Genomic DNA, 13308 nt, shown 5'->3' with positions numbered 1-13308 from the left:
TCCGCTAGTGTCGACGGCTGCACGCGCCCAGCGAATGACAGGGGGTGCAACGAGCAGCAGTGCGTCTCACACACGCGGCGGTGCGCCCGCCAATTCGGCCGTCGCTCTGCTGGGACGCCGGGCGCGCCTCCCCGCGCCGTCCTCGAGGAACTGGCGGTTGCGGAAGGAAGCGCTTTCGTCAAATGCGGCCGAAAACTAACATTTTGTGTGTTGGGAGAAAAGCCGAACGCGAATTCTGCCGTGCTCCTACATTAGATGAGCGCCAACGGCCATACCATGATGAATACACCGGTTCTCGTCCGATCACCGAAGTTAAGCATCATCGGGCCCGGCTAGTACTTGGATGGGTGGCCGCCTGGGAAACGTGGGTGCTGTTGGCTCCCTTCCTTTTGTTTTTCTGTTATGTCGCCAGCCCAATTTTCAAACTACCTTTCTGTTGTGACAAAGATGCTTCCTTAAGCCTTTTAAACTACTGTAATGCTACGAAAATGCAGTAATTAACTCAGTTTGAGGGAGAATGTGCTAACCAAGTTTGCCAAGAAGACTTTGAAAACGACAAAACAGTACGAATCGGCAGGTGATTTCTGAAATACGTCACCGCCTATTGTTGTGTAGGAGTGTAGAGTTCCAAATTTGATTTGTAACCACGAATGTATTCCTTAGTCGTCTCGTCTCGTCCCGCAGACGTTTGTCGTGCTTGCGCTGTCATATGGACCACGACCCGAGCGGCAGCGAGCGGCAGTCGAGCAAAGTCGGGACAAGTCGGGACGGGGACAGGGACAGGGATAGGAATGGTGCGAATGCACTGCAAACTACGCAGACACCTGGTGTGAGGCGAGGCGAGGAGAGGCGAGGCGAGGAAGCCCACATTGCTACCAGTGGCGCCCTCCAGCACGACACTGCCACACCCCGCACAGGCCCTCCGCTGAACACCAGGGACAAGATGCGTCCTCCGCTAGTGTCGAAGGCTGCACGCGCCCAGCGAATGACACGGGGTGCAACGAGCAGCAGTGCGTCTCACACACGCGGCGGTGCGCCCGCCAATTCGGCCGTCGCTCTGCTGGGACGCCGGGCGCGCCTCCCCGCGCCGTCCTCGAGGAACTGGCGGTTGCGGAAGGGAGCGCTTTCGTCAAATGCGGCCGAAAACTAACATTTTGTGTGTTTGGAGAAAAGCCGAACGCGAATTCTGCCGTGCTCCTACATTAGATGAGCGCCAACGGCCATACCATGATGAATACACCGGTTCTCGTCCGATCACCGAAGTTAAGCATCATCGGGCCCGGCTAGTACTTGGATGGGTGACCGCCTGGGAAACCCGGGTGCTGTTGGCTCCCTTCCTCTTGTTTTTTTGTTATGTCGCCAGCCCAATTTTCAAACTACCTTTCTGTTGTGACAAAGATGCTTCCTTAAGCCTTTTAAACTACTGTAATTGTACGAAAATGCAGTAATTAACTCAGTTTGAGGGAGAATGTGCTAACCAAGTTTGCCAAGAAGACTTTGAAAACGACAAAACAGTTCGAATCGGCAGGTGATTTCTGAAATACGTCACCGCCTTTTGTTGTGTAGGAGTGTAGAGTTCCAAATTTGATTTGTAACCACGAATGTATTCCTTAGTCGTCTCGTCTCGTCCCGCAGACGTTTGTCGTGCTTGCGCTGTCATATGGACCACGACCCGAGCGGCAGCGAGCAGCATTCGAGCAAAGTCGGGACAAGTCGGGACGGGGACAGGGACAGGGATAGGAATGGTGCGAATGCACTGCAAACTACGCAGACACCTGGTGTGAGGCGAGGCGTGGCGAGGCGAGGCGAGGAAGCCCACATCGCTACCAGTGGCGCCCTCCAGCACGACTCTGCCACACCCCGCACAGGCCCTCCGCTGAACACCAGGGACAAGATGCGTCCTCCGCTAGTGTCGAAGGCTGCACGCGCCCAGCGAATGACAGGGGGTGCAACGAGCAGCAGTGCGTCTCACACACGCGGCGGTGCGCCCGCCAATTCGGCCGTCGCTCTGCTTGGACGCCGGGCGCGCCTCCCCGCGCCGTCCTCGAGGAACTGGCGGTTGCGGAAGGAAGCGCTTTCGTCAAATGCGTCCGAAAACTAACATTTTGTGTGTTGGGAGAAAGCCGAACGCGAATTCTGCCGTGTTCCTACATTAGATGAGCGCCAACGGCCATACCATGATGAATACACCGGTTCTCGTCCTATCACCGATGTTAAGCATCATCGGGCCTGGCTAGTACTTGGATGGGTAACCGCCTGGGAAACCCGGGTGCTGTTGGCTCCCTTCCTTTTGTTTCTTTGTTATGTCGCCAGCCCAATTTTCAAACTACCTTTCTGTTGTGACAAAGATGCTTCCTTAAGCCTTTAAAACTACTGTAATGGTACGAAAATGCAGTAATTAACTCAGTTTGAGGGAGAATGTGCTAACCAAGTTTGCCAAGAAGACTTTGAAAACGACTAAACAGTACGAATCGGCAGGTGATTTCTGAAATACGTCACCGCCTATTGTTGTGTAGGAGTGTAGAGTTCCAAATTTGATTTGTAACCACGAATGTATTCCTTAGTCGTCTCGTCTCGTCCCGCAGACCTTTGTCGTGCTTGCGCTGTCATATGGACCACGACCCGAGCGGCAGCGAGCGGCAGTCGAGCAAAGTCGGGACAAGTCGGGACGGGGACAGGGACAGGGATAGGAATGGTGCGAATGCACTGCAAACTACGCAGACACCTGGTGTGAGGCGAGGCGTGGCGAGGCGAGGCGAGGCGAGGCGAGGCGAGGAAGCCCACATCGCTACCAGTGGCGCCCTCCAGCACGACACTGCCACACCCCGCACAGCCCTCCGCTGAACACCAGGGACAAGATGCGTCCTCCGCTAGTGTCGAAGGCTGCACGCGCCCAGCGAATGACACGGGGTGCAACGAGCAGCAGTGCGTCTCACACACGCGGCGGTGCGCCCGCCAATTCGGCCGTCGCTCTGCTGGGACGCCGGGCGCGCCTCCCCGCGCCTTCGTCGAGGAACTGGCGGTTGCGGAAGGAAGCGCTTTCGTCAAATGCGGCCGAAAACTAACATTTTGTGTGTTGGGAGAAAAGCCGAACGCGAATTCTGCCGTGCTCCTACATTAGATGAGCGCCAACGGCCATACCATGATGAATACACCGGTTCTCGTCCGATCACCGAAGTTAAGCATCATCGGGCCCGGCTAGTACTTGGATGGGTGACCGCCTGGGAAACCCGGGTGCTGTTGGCTCCCTTCCTTTTGTTTTTTTGTTATGTCGCCAGCCCAATTTTCAAACTACCTTTCTGTTGTGACAAAGATGCTTCCTTAAGCCTTTTAAACTACTGTAATGGTACGAAAATGCAGTAATTAACTCAGTTTGAGGGAGAATGTGCTAACCAAGTTTGCCAAGAAGACTTTGAAAACGACAAAACAGTACGAATCGGCAGGTGATTTCTGAAATACGTCACCGCCTATTGTTGTGTAGGAGTGTAGAGTTCCAAATTTGATTTGTAACCACGAATGTATTCCTTAGTCGTCTCGTCTCGTCCCGCAGACGTTTGTCGTGCTTGCGCTGTCATATGGACCACGACCCGAGCGGCAGCGAGCGGCAGTCGAGCAAAGTCGGGACAAGTCGGGACGGGGACAGGGACAGGGATAGGAATGGTGCGAATGCACTGCAAACTACGCAGACACCTGGTGTGAGGCGAGGCGAGGCGAGGCGAGGAAGCCCACATCGCTACCAGTGGCACCCTCCAGCACGACACTGCCACACCCCGCACAGGCCCTCCGCTGAACACCAGGGACAAGATGCGTCCTCCGCTAGTGTCGAAGGCTGCACGCGCCCAGCGAATGACAGGGGGTGCAACGAGCAGCAGTGCGTCTCACACACGCGGCGGTGCGCCCGCCAATTCGGCCGTCGCTCTGCTGGGACGCCGGGCGCGCCTCCCCGCGCCGTCCTCGAGGAACTGGCGGTTGCGGAAGGAAGCGCTTTCGTCAAATGCGGCCGAAAACTAACATTTTGTGTGTTGGGAGAAAAGCCGAACGCGAATTCTGCCGTGCTCCTACATTAGATGAGCGCCAACGGCCATACCATGATGAATACACCGGTTCTCGTCCGATCACCGAAGTTAAGCATCATCGGGCCCGGCTAGTACTTGGATGGGTGACCGCCTGGGAAACCCGGGTACTGTTGGCTCCCTTCCTTTTGTTTTTTTGTTATGTCGCCAGCCCAATTTTCAAACTACCTTTCTGTTGTGACAAAGATGCTTCCTTAAGCCTTTTAAACTACTGTAATGGTACGAAAATGCAGTAATTAACTCAGTTTGAGGGAGAATGTGCTAACCAAGTGTGCCAAGAAGACTTTGAAAACGACAAAACAGTACGAATCGGCAGGTGATTTCTGAAATACGTCACCGCCTATTGTTGTGTAGGAGTGTAGAGTTCCAAATTTGATTTGTAACCACGAATGTATTCCTTAGTCGTCTCGTCTCGTCCCGCAGACGTTTGTCGTGCTTGCGCTGTCATATGGACCACGACCCGCGCGGCAGCGAGCGGCAGTCGAGCAAAGTCGGGACAAGTCGGGACGGGGACAGGGACAGGGATAGGAATGGTGCGAATGCACTGCAAACTACGCAGACACCTGGTGTGAGGCGAGGCGAGGCGAGGCGAGGAAGCCCACATCGCTACCAGTGGCGCCCTCCAGCACGACACTGCCACACCCCGCACAGGCCCTCCGCTGAACACCAGGGACAAGATGCGTCCTCCGCTAGTGTCGAAGGCTGCACGCGCCCAGCGAATGACAGGGGGTGCAACGAGCAGCAGTGCGTCTCACACACGCGGCGGTGCGCCCGCCAATTCGGCCGTCGCTCTGCTGGGACGCCGGGCGCGCCTCCCCGCGCCGTCCTCGAGGAACTGGCGGTTGCGGAAGGAAGCGCTTTCGTCAAATGCGGCCGAAAACTAACATTTTGTGTGTTGGGAGAAAAGCCGAACGCGAATTCTGCCGTGCTCCTACATTAGATGAGCGCCAACGGCCATACCATGATGAATACACCGGTTCTCGTCCGATCACCGAAGTTAAGCATCATCGGGCCCGGCTAGTACTTGGATGGGTGACCGCCTGGGAAACCCGGGTGCTGCTGGCTCCCTTCCTTTTGTTTTTTTGTTATGTCGCCAGCCCAATTTTCAAACTACCTTTCTGTTGTGACAAAGATGCTTCCTTAAGCCTTTTAAACTACTGTAATGGTACGAAAATGCAGTAATTAACTCAGTTTGAGGGAGAATGTGCTAACCAAGTTTGCCAAGAAGACTTTGAAAACAACAAAACAGTACGAATCGGCAGGTGATTTCTGAAATACGTCACCGCCTATTGTTGTGTAGGAGTGTAGAGTTCCAAATTTGATTTGTAACCACGAATGTATTCCTTAGTCGTCTCGTCTTGTCCCGCAGACGTTTGTCGTGCTTGCGCTGTCATATGGACCACGACCCGAGCGGCAGCGAGCGGCAGTCGAGCAAAGTCGGGACAAGTCGGAACGGGGACAGGGACAGGGATAGGAATGGTGCGAATGCACTGCAAACTACGCAGACACCTGGTGTGAGGCGAGGCGAGGCGAGGCGAGGCGAGGAAGCCCACATCGCTACCAGTGGCGCCCTCCAGCACGACACTGCCACACCCCGCACAGGCCCTCCGCTGAACACCAGGGACAAGATGCGTCCTCCGCTAGTGTCGAAGGCTGCACGCGCCCAGCGAATGACAGGGGGTGCAACGAGCAGCAGTGCGTCTCACACACGCGGCGGTGCGCCCGCCAATTCGGCCGTCGCTCTGCTGGGACGCTGGGCGCGCCACCCCGCGCCATCCTCGAGGAACTGGCGGTTGCGGAAGGAAGCGCTTTCGTCAAATGCGGCCGAAAACTAACATTTTGTGTGTTGGGAGAAAAGCCGAACGCGAATTCTGCCGTGCTCCTACATTAGATGAGCGCCAACGGCCATACCATGATGAATACACCGGTTCTCGTCCTATCACCCAAGTTAAGCATCATCGGGCCCGGCTAGTACTTGGATGGGTGACCGCCTGGGAAACCCGGGTGCTGTTGGCTCCCTTCCTTTTGTTTTTTTGTTATGTCGCCAGCCCAATTTTCAAACTACCTTTCTGTTGTGACAAAGATGCTTCCTTAAGCCTTTTAAACTACTGTAATGGTACGAAAATGCAGTAATTAACTCAGTTTGAGGGAGAATGTGCTAACCAAGTTTGCCAAGAAGACTTTGGAAACGACAAAACAGTACGAATCGGCAGGTGATTTCTGAAATACGTCACCGCCTATTGTTGTGTAGGAGTGTAGAGTTCCAAATTTGATTTGTAACCACGAATGTATTCCTTAGTCGTCTCGTCTCGTCCCGCAGACGTTTGTCGTGCTTGCGCTGTCATATGGACCACGACCCGAGCGGCAGCGAGCGGCAGTCGAGCAAAGTCGGGACATGTCGGGACGGGGACAGGGACAGGGATAGGAATGGTGCGAATGCACTGCAAACTACGCAGACACCTGGTGTGAGGCGAGGCGAGGCGAGGCGAGGCGAGGAAGCCCACATCGCTACCAGTGGCGCCCTCCAGCACGACACTGCCACACCCCGCACAGGCCCTCCGCTGAACACCAGGGACAAGATGCGTCCTCCGCTAGTGTCGAAGGCTGCACGCGCCCAGCGAATGACAGGGTGCAACGAGCAGCAGTGCGTCTCACACACGCGGCGGTGCGCCCGCCAATTCGGCCGTCGCTCTGCTGGGACGCCGGGCGCGCCTCCCCGCGCCGTCCTCGAGGAACTGGCGGTTGCGGAAGGAAGCGCTTTCGTCAAATGCGGCCGAAAACTAACATTTTGTGTGTTGGGAGAAAAGCCGAACGCGAATTCTGCCGTGCTCCTACATTAGATGAGCGCCAACGGCCATACCATGATGAATACACCGGTTCTCGTCCGATCACCGTAGTTAAGTATCATCGGGCCCGGCTAGTACTTGGATGGGTAACCGCCTGGGAAACCCGGGTGCTGTTGGCACCCTTCCTTTTGTTTTTTTGTTATGTCGCCAGCCCAATTTTCAAACTACCTTTCTGTTGTGACAAAGATGCTTCCTTAAGCCTTTTAAACTACTGTAATGGTACGAAAATGCAGTAATTAACTCAGTTTGAGGGAGAATGTGCTAACCAAGTTTGCCAAGAAGACTTTGAAAACGACAAAACAGTACGAATCGGCAGGTGATTTCAGAAATACGTCACCGCCTATTGTTGTGTAGGAGTGTAGAGATCCAAATTTGATTTGTAACCACGAATGTATTCCTTAGTCGTCTCGTGTCGTCCCGCAGACGTTTGTCGTGCTTGCGCTGTCATATGGACCACGACCCGAGCGGCAGCGAGCGGCAGTCGAGCAAAGTCGGGACAAGTCGGGACGGGGACAGGGACAGGGATAGGAATGGTGCGAATGCACTGCAAACTACGCAGACCCCTGGTGTGAGGCGAGGCGAGGCGAGGCGAGGAAGCCCACATCGCTACCAGTGGCGCCCTCCAGCACGACACTGCCACACCCCGCACAGGCCCTCCGCTGAACACCAGGGACAAGATGCGTCCTCCGCTAGTGTCGAAGGCTGCACGCGCCCAGCGAATGACAGGGGGTGCAACGAGCAGCAGTGCGTCTCACACACGCGGCGGTGCGCCCGCCAATTCGGCCGTCGCTCTGCTGGGACGCCGGGCGCGCCTCCCCGCGCCGTCCTCGATGTACTGGCGGTTGCGGAAGGAAGCGCTTTCGTCAAATTCGGCCGAAAACTAACATTTTGTGTGTTGGGAGAAAAGCCGAACGCGAATTCTGCCGTGCTCCTACATTAGATGAGCGCCAACGGCCATACCATCAAGAATACACCGGTTCTAGTCCGATCACCGAAGTTAAGCATCATCGGGCCCGGCTAGTACTTGGATGGGTGACCGCCTGGGAAACCCGGGTGCTGTTGGCTCCCTTCCTTTTGTTTTTTTGTTATGTCGCCAGCCCAATTTTCAAACTACCTTTCTGTTGTGACAAAGATGCTTCCTTAAGCCTTTTAAACTACTGTAATGGTACGAAAATGCAGTAATTAACTCAGTTTGAGGGAGAATGTGCTAACCAAGTTTGCCAAGAAGACTTTGGAAACGACAAAACAGTACGAATCGGCAGGTGATTTCTGAAATACGTCACCGCCTATTGTTGTGTAGGAGTGTAGAGTTCCAAATTTGATTTGTAACCACGAATGTATTCCTTAGTCGTCTCGTCTCGTCCCGCAGACGTTTGTCGTGCTTGCGCTGTCATATGGACCACGACCCGAGCGGCAGCGAGCGGCAGTCGAGCAAAGTCGGGACAAGTCGGGACGGGGACAGGGACAGGGATAGGAATGGTGCGAATGCACTGCAAACTACGCAGACACCTGGTGTGAGGCGAGGCGAGGCGAGGCGAGACGAGGAAGCCCACATCGCTACCAGTGGCGCCCTCCAGCACGACACTGCCACACCCCGCATAGGCCCTCCGCTGAACACCAGGGACAAGATGCGTCCTCCGCTAGTGTCGAAGGCTGCACGCGCCCAGCGAATGACAGGGGGTGCAACGAGCAGCAGTGCGTCTCACACACGCGGCGGTGCGCCCGCCAATTCGGCCGTCGCTCTGCTGGGACGCCGGGCGCGCCTCCCCGCGCCGTCCTCGAGGAACTGACGGTTGCGGAAGGAAGCGCTTTCGTCAAATGCGGCCGAAAACTAACATTTAGTGTGTTGGGAGAAAAGCCGAACGCGAATTCTGCCGTGCTCCTACATTAGATGAGCGCCAACGGCCATACCATGATGAATACACCGGTTCTCGTCCGATCACCGAAGTTAAGCATCATCGGGCCCGGCTAGTACTTGGATGGGTGACCGCCTTGGAAACCCGGGTGCTGTTGGCTCCCTTCCTTTTGTTTTTTTGTTATGTCGCCAGCCCAATTTTCAAACTACCTTTCTGTTGTGACAAAGATGCTTCCTTAAGCCTTTTAAACTACTGTAATGGTACGAAAATGCAGTAATTAACTCAGTTTGAGGGAGAATGTGCTAACCAAGTTTGCCAAGAAGACTTTGAAAACGACAAAACAGTACGAATCGGCAGGTGATTTCTGAAATACGTCACCGCCTATTATTGTGTAGGAGTGTAGAGTTCCAAATTTGATTTGTAACCACGAATGTATTCCTTAGTCGTCTCGTCTCGTCCCGCAGACGTTTGTCGTGCTTGCGCTGTCATATGGACCACGACCCGAGCGGCAGCGAGCGGCAGTCGAGCAAAGTCGGGACAAGTCGGGACGGGGACAGGGACATGGATAGGAATGGTGCGAATGCACTGCAAACTACGCAGACACCTGGTGTGAGGCGAGGCGAGGCGAGGCGAGGCGACGAAGCCCACATCGCTACCAGTGGCGCCCTCCAGCACGACACTGCCACACCCCGCACAGGCCCTCCGCTGAACACCAGGGACAAGATGCGTCCTCCGCTAGTGTCGAAGGCTGCACGCGCCCAGCCGGACGTGTGTTAGGCTCGTGCCTGCTGACACCTTCGTGTGCTGCAGGCGGTGTCTTCGTCGCGTGTTTGGTGCTGCGCCTCGCAGCGTTCTCTCTTCTCTACTAGTTCCTGTAAGTTTATTGACGCTTTATTATGAATCGTGCTAACTCCGTACAGTGTGTTTTTGATAGGAACGCGGCTAGACCGTCGCCTTTTGATGTACACGAATGGGTATTTTCCGAATTGCGTATTCCCGAATCTGATTTGATCGGTATCCAGCTTGACTTTATTCAAAACTCTGTATTTTTGAAACTTCCGACCGCGGATTTTGTAGACAAGCTTGTTACCGAAAGTGGTGGAGTTAAGAAGTTTAAGCACGTGGACGGTGCTTTGTCTGCTGTTTTGATTCTGCCGGCAGGCTTCGGCATTCGAAATGTGAAAGTTTATAATGTTCCGTTCGAATGCCCAAATGAGGCCATTGCTCGTAAACTCGGAGAATTTGGCACCGTGCTTAGTGTGGAGAATGATGTGTGGCCTGCAGGATTTAGGTACCGGGTTCTGAGTGGTGTTCGGACGGTCCGTGTAGATTTGAAGAAACATATACCGTCGTATTTGCTCATTGCTGGCACGCGCGCTTTCCTCAGCTATAGTGGGCAGCCGCAGACGTGCTCCGTGTGTGGCAAAACAGATCATTTGCGACAAACCTGCACTTTACGCAGGCCGGCTCAGCTGCCGCGCGAAGCTGCTGATACCTCCACGTATGCGGGCGCGTTGGTTGGACCCCCCTCGATCACCCCGCCCGACCGACCGGTTTCTGCCGCTCCTGCAGCTGAGGCTCCTGTGTCTGACAATGTGACTCCGCCCACAGTTGTCGTTCCCCCGGTTGTGTCAGAACAAAGTTTACCTGCCGATCACACCCCTCGCGAGGTCCGTATTGCTGATTTGCCAGCCGTCAGTGTTTCGGACGTGCCCGTTCCGGAGACTTCTGAAATGTTGGTCGCGCCACCACGGCCGATTTCAGTCCCCGCCCCGCCGACAGACAAGCGGAAATTGCCGTCACAGCCGGGCCCGTCCACCGCCGGCGAGGCGGATGCTAGCGGTGCCGAAAGTGAGGTGTCCCAAGCTTCCACTCAGTCCGCCCCTGCCGATCCAAAACCGAAGCGTAAAAGGTCAAAGAAGCGTTCGAAAACGGCGCCCACTGAGGGCGTCGACGTCACCTTCGACCAGGCGGTTGAGGGACTGACGGATACTTTGGTCCAAGAGCGTCGCGACGCACCTTTCGTACACGGTCCGCCTGTGTCGGTGCCCACCGCCCCCGCTTCCCGGCCCGTTCCGGACGCCGTACCTGCTCCTTCGGACACCATGCAGTGGTCTGATGATGTGGAGGAGGATCACTTTTTCTAGTTCCGCTTAAGTTACAGAGTCCACCCTGACGCGTGCATTCCACCAGTTACGCGTCCTCACCCTTAATATCAATCACATCCGAAGTGACCGTAAAGTTCACGCCCTCTTACACTTTTTGCAATCTGCTCGTTGCGATGTGGTTTTCCTTCAAGAAATAACAGCTGACGTTGTCCCGCATCTTACTGCCTATAATGTAATTCTTAATATTGATCCGGAAGCGACCTTTGGTACGGCTATTTTAATCACGCCCGGTTTAGAGTATAAACACGTAGAAATTTTACCGAATGGACGAGGGTTGGCATGTGTTATCTGCGACATATTTTTTGTTAACGTGTATGCCCCCTCTGGAACTGACAATAAACGTCTGAGGGATACTTTTTTCCATCATGATTTATGTCAGCTCTTCCATCGAAACCACCGACGGATCATCTTAGGTGGTGATTTTAATTGTGTCTTGCGTGATGCCGACCAGGAGCCGACGGCGAATAAGTGTCTTGCACTGCAAACTTTAGTTGACACTTTTAAACTTGAGGACACGTGGCTTTGTTTTAGTCCGACTGCTACAGGTTTTACTTATTTTTATCCTACTGGGCATAGTAGATTGGACAGATTTTATATATCGCCGGACCTCGCTGCTCAAATCTTGCAGGCAGAAGTTGCTCCCGTCGCTTTTTCGGATCATTGTGGTTATTTGTGTGCTTTTAATGTTCCGTCTGTTCGCCCAGAACGTACGCGATCCTACTGGAAATTCAATGTTAGTGTTTTGGATGACGTCAGTCTTGTCGAACAGGTGCATTTGTTGTGGCACCAACTTCTTCAGAGCCGCCCACAGGCGGGTTCTACTGTCGATTGGTGGCTCCGTCACGCTAAACCGGCTATTCGTACTCTGCTCATTAATTACTGTCGTGACAAGGCCCATTGGGAAGTGATGACGGTCGCTTTCTATCGCGATTGTTTACAGGATTTAATTACTCGGGTTACCGACCGCCCTGAACTCCTTCCCACGTTACGGAAAATTAAGACGAAGATTTTAAACCATCTGCATCGGAAGGCACAGGGCTCTGTTGTCCGTAGCAGGCCTTTCGATCCCACTTTGGAGGAACCGCTTTCATTGTATCATTTACGACGGGCCCGTCTGCGGCGTGAAAAACTTTTATTCACCGACTGGATGACGCGTGACGGTCTTAGGACTTCAGATTGCCGGGTGATTCAGGACGAAATTTACGATCACTACTCTAATCTCTTTCAATCTCAACCTTTGAATGAAGCCTCCTTGCAGATGTTTTTACACGACCTGCCTTCTATTTTAACGCGTCAGGATAGACTTCTTTTAAATGAGCGTTTTACAGCTGCTGATGTTTCTGCCGCCGTTAAGGCTAGCCCGAAGGGAAAGGCCCCTGGCCATGACGGCATTCCTGTGGAATTTTATGTGAAATTTTCCGGTCTTTTAACTGATACTTTTGTTGCCATGGTGAATGAAATACATAATGGTCTCGATGTGCCGGAAGAATTTTTAGAGGGTCTCGTCGTCCTCATCCCGAAAACCACTGGCATCCCAAGTGCGGTGACTTTACGGCCGATCACACTCTTAAACGCCGATTATAAAATCATAGCACGCTGCTTTTCCCACCGTTTGCGGCCGGCGTTGAAGACCGTCATTAGTCCTTCTCAATCGTGTGCCGTACCTGGACGGAATATTTATGACGCTGTACTCGCGTATCGTGAGTGTATCGCTTCTGCCTCGTCACGCCGTGGCGGCCGGGCTGCGATACTTTCCATTGATTTTCATAACGCGTTTGATAGAATTAGTCACGAGTACTTGCGGCGGGTCATGTCTAAGTTTGGATTTGGTTTAACATTCACGCATGTGATATCTAACCTTCTGAAATCGGCTACATCCAGAATCCTTTTTCATGGCCAGGCCGGTGATGTCCTCAGGATGAACAGATCCGTCCGCCAAGGGTGCCCACTTTCCATGGGATTATTCGTTTTAGCGTTGGATCCTCTGATCCGTAAGATAACAAATGTTTGCCACGGTGTCCCGTTTGGTACGGGTTCGCTTGTCTGTCGGGCGTATGCGGACGACTTGGGTGTTTTTATCCAACGTCCCGATGATATTGATACGCTCCGCCTCATTCTTCACCAATTTGAAACGGCATCGGGTGCGGTTGTGAACCCCCGTAAGTCCATCTTACTGCCGCTTACTGCGACCATGAGGGCTGTCCGTCGTGATTGGTATACCGTAAGGTTGCGACATAAGATTCTCGGGATCCAGATGACTGCCAATGTACAACAAATGGCGGTGATAAATTGGCGCGCGGTGTTATATTCTGTACGAGCGGCGACTCAGGCTGCCGCCAAACGAAATTTGTCTTTGCTGGATAGA

General features: G+C 53.8%; 1 protein-coding gene and 10 non-coding genes across 11 annotated transcripts; all 11 read left to right on the top strand.

The window, feature by feature from the left end:
- The first annotated feature begins 261 nt into the window (after positions 1–261).
- Positions 262–380, top strand: LOC126185289 (5S ribosomal RNA). Its single transcript, XR_007537050.1, has one exon. It is a non-coding gene; the product is annotated as a 5S ribosomal RNA (ribosomal RNA).
- An 832-nt stretch (positions 381–1212) lies between these two features.
- LOC126186202 (5S ribosomal RNA) lies at positions 1213–1331 on the top strand. Its single transcript, XR_007537304.1, has one exon. It is a non-coding gene; the product is annotated as a 5S ribosomal RNA (ribosomal RNA).
- Positions 1332–2162: 831 nt separating this feature from the next.
- On the top strand, positions 2163–2281 carry LOC126185355 (5S ribosomal RNA). Its single transcript, XR_007537114.1, has one exon. It is a non-coding gene; the product is annotated as a 5S ribosomal RNA (ribosomal RNA).
- Positions 2282–3127: 846 nt separating this feature from the next.
- On the top strand, positions 3128–3246 carry LOC126186201 (5S ribosomal RNA). Its single transcript, XR_007537303.1, has one exon. It is a non-coding gene; the product is annotated as a 5S ribosomal RNA (ribosomal RNA).
- Positions 3247–4073: 827 nt separating this feature from the next.
- Positions 4074–4192, top strand: LOC126186345 (5S ribosomal RNA). Its single transcript, XR_007537443.1, has one exon. It is a non-coding gene; the product is annotated as a 5S ribosomal RNA (ribosomal RNA).
- Positions 4193–5019: 827 nt separating this feature from the next.
- On the top strand, positions 5020–5138 carry LOC126186432 (5S ribosomal RNA). Its single transcript, XR_007537526.1, has one exon. It is a non-coding gene; the product is annotated as a 5S ribosomal RNA (ribosomal RNA).
- Positions 5139–5970: 832 nt separating this feature from the next.
- On the top strand, positions 5971–6089 carry LOC126185366 (5S ribosomal RNA). The gene has a single exon (XR_007537124.1). It is a non-coding gene; the product is annotated as a 5S ribosomal RNA (ribosomal RNA).
- Positions 6090–6919: 830 nt separating this feature from the next.
- On the top strand, positions 6920–7038 carry LOC126185237 (5S ribosomal RNA). The gene has a single exon (XR_007536999.1). It is a non-coding gene; the product is annotated as a 5S ribosomal RNA (ribosomal RNA).
- Positions 7039–7865: 827 nt separating this feature from the next.
- On the top strand, positions 7866–7984 carry LOC126185373 (5S ribosomal RNA). Its single transcript, XR_007537130.1, has one exon. It is a non-coding gene; the product is annotated as a 5S ribosomal RNA (ribosomal RNA).
- Positions 7985–8816: 832 nt separating this feature from the next.
- LOC126186368 (5S ribosomal RNA) lies at positions 8817–8935 on the top strand. Its single transcript, XR_007537464.1, has one exon. It is a non-coding gene; the product is annotated as a 5S ribosomal RNA (ribosomal RNA).
- A 563-nt stretch (positions 8936–9498) lies between these two features.
- On the top strand, positions 9499–10922 carry LOC126183259 (uncharacterized). The gene is made up of 3 exons (XM_049925075.1): positions 9499–9547; positions 9937–10066; positions 10238–10922. Exons 1-3 carry the CDS (start codon positions 9499–9501, stop codon positions 10920–10922), a joined length of 864 nt encoding a protein of 287 aa, XP_049781032.1.
- The last annotated feature ends 2386 nt before the right edge of the window (positions 10923–13308 follow it).

Source organism: Schistocerca cancellata, chromosome 4 (assembly GCF_023864275.1).
Source record: "Schistocerca cancellata isolate TAMUIC-IGC-003103 chromosome 4, iqSchCanc2.1, whole genome shotgun sequence".
NCBI classification, from domain to species: domain Eukaryota; kingdom Metazoa; phylum Arthropoda; class Insecta; order Orthoptera; family Acrididae; genus Schistocerca; species Schistocerca cancellata.
Note: the sequence above shows the minus strand (reverse complement) of the source record. Positions and strands in the feature narration are given on the sequence as shown.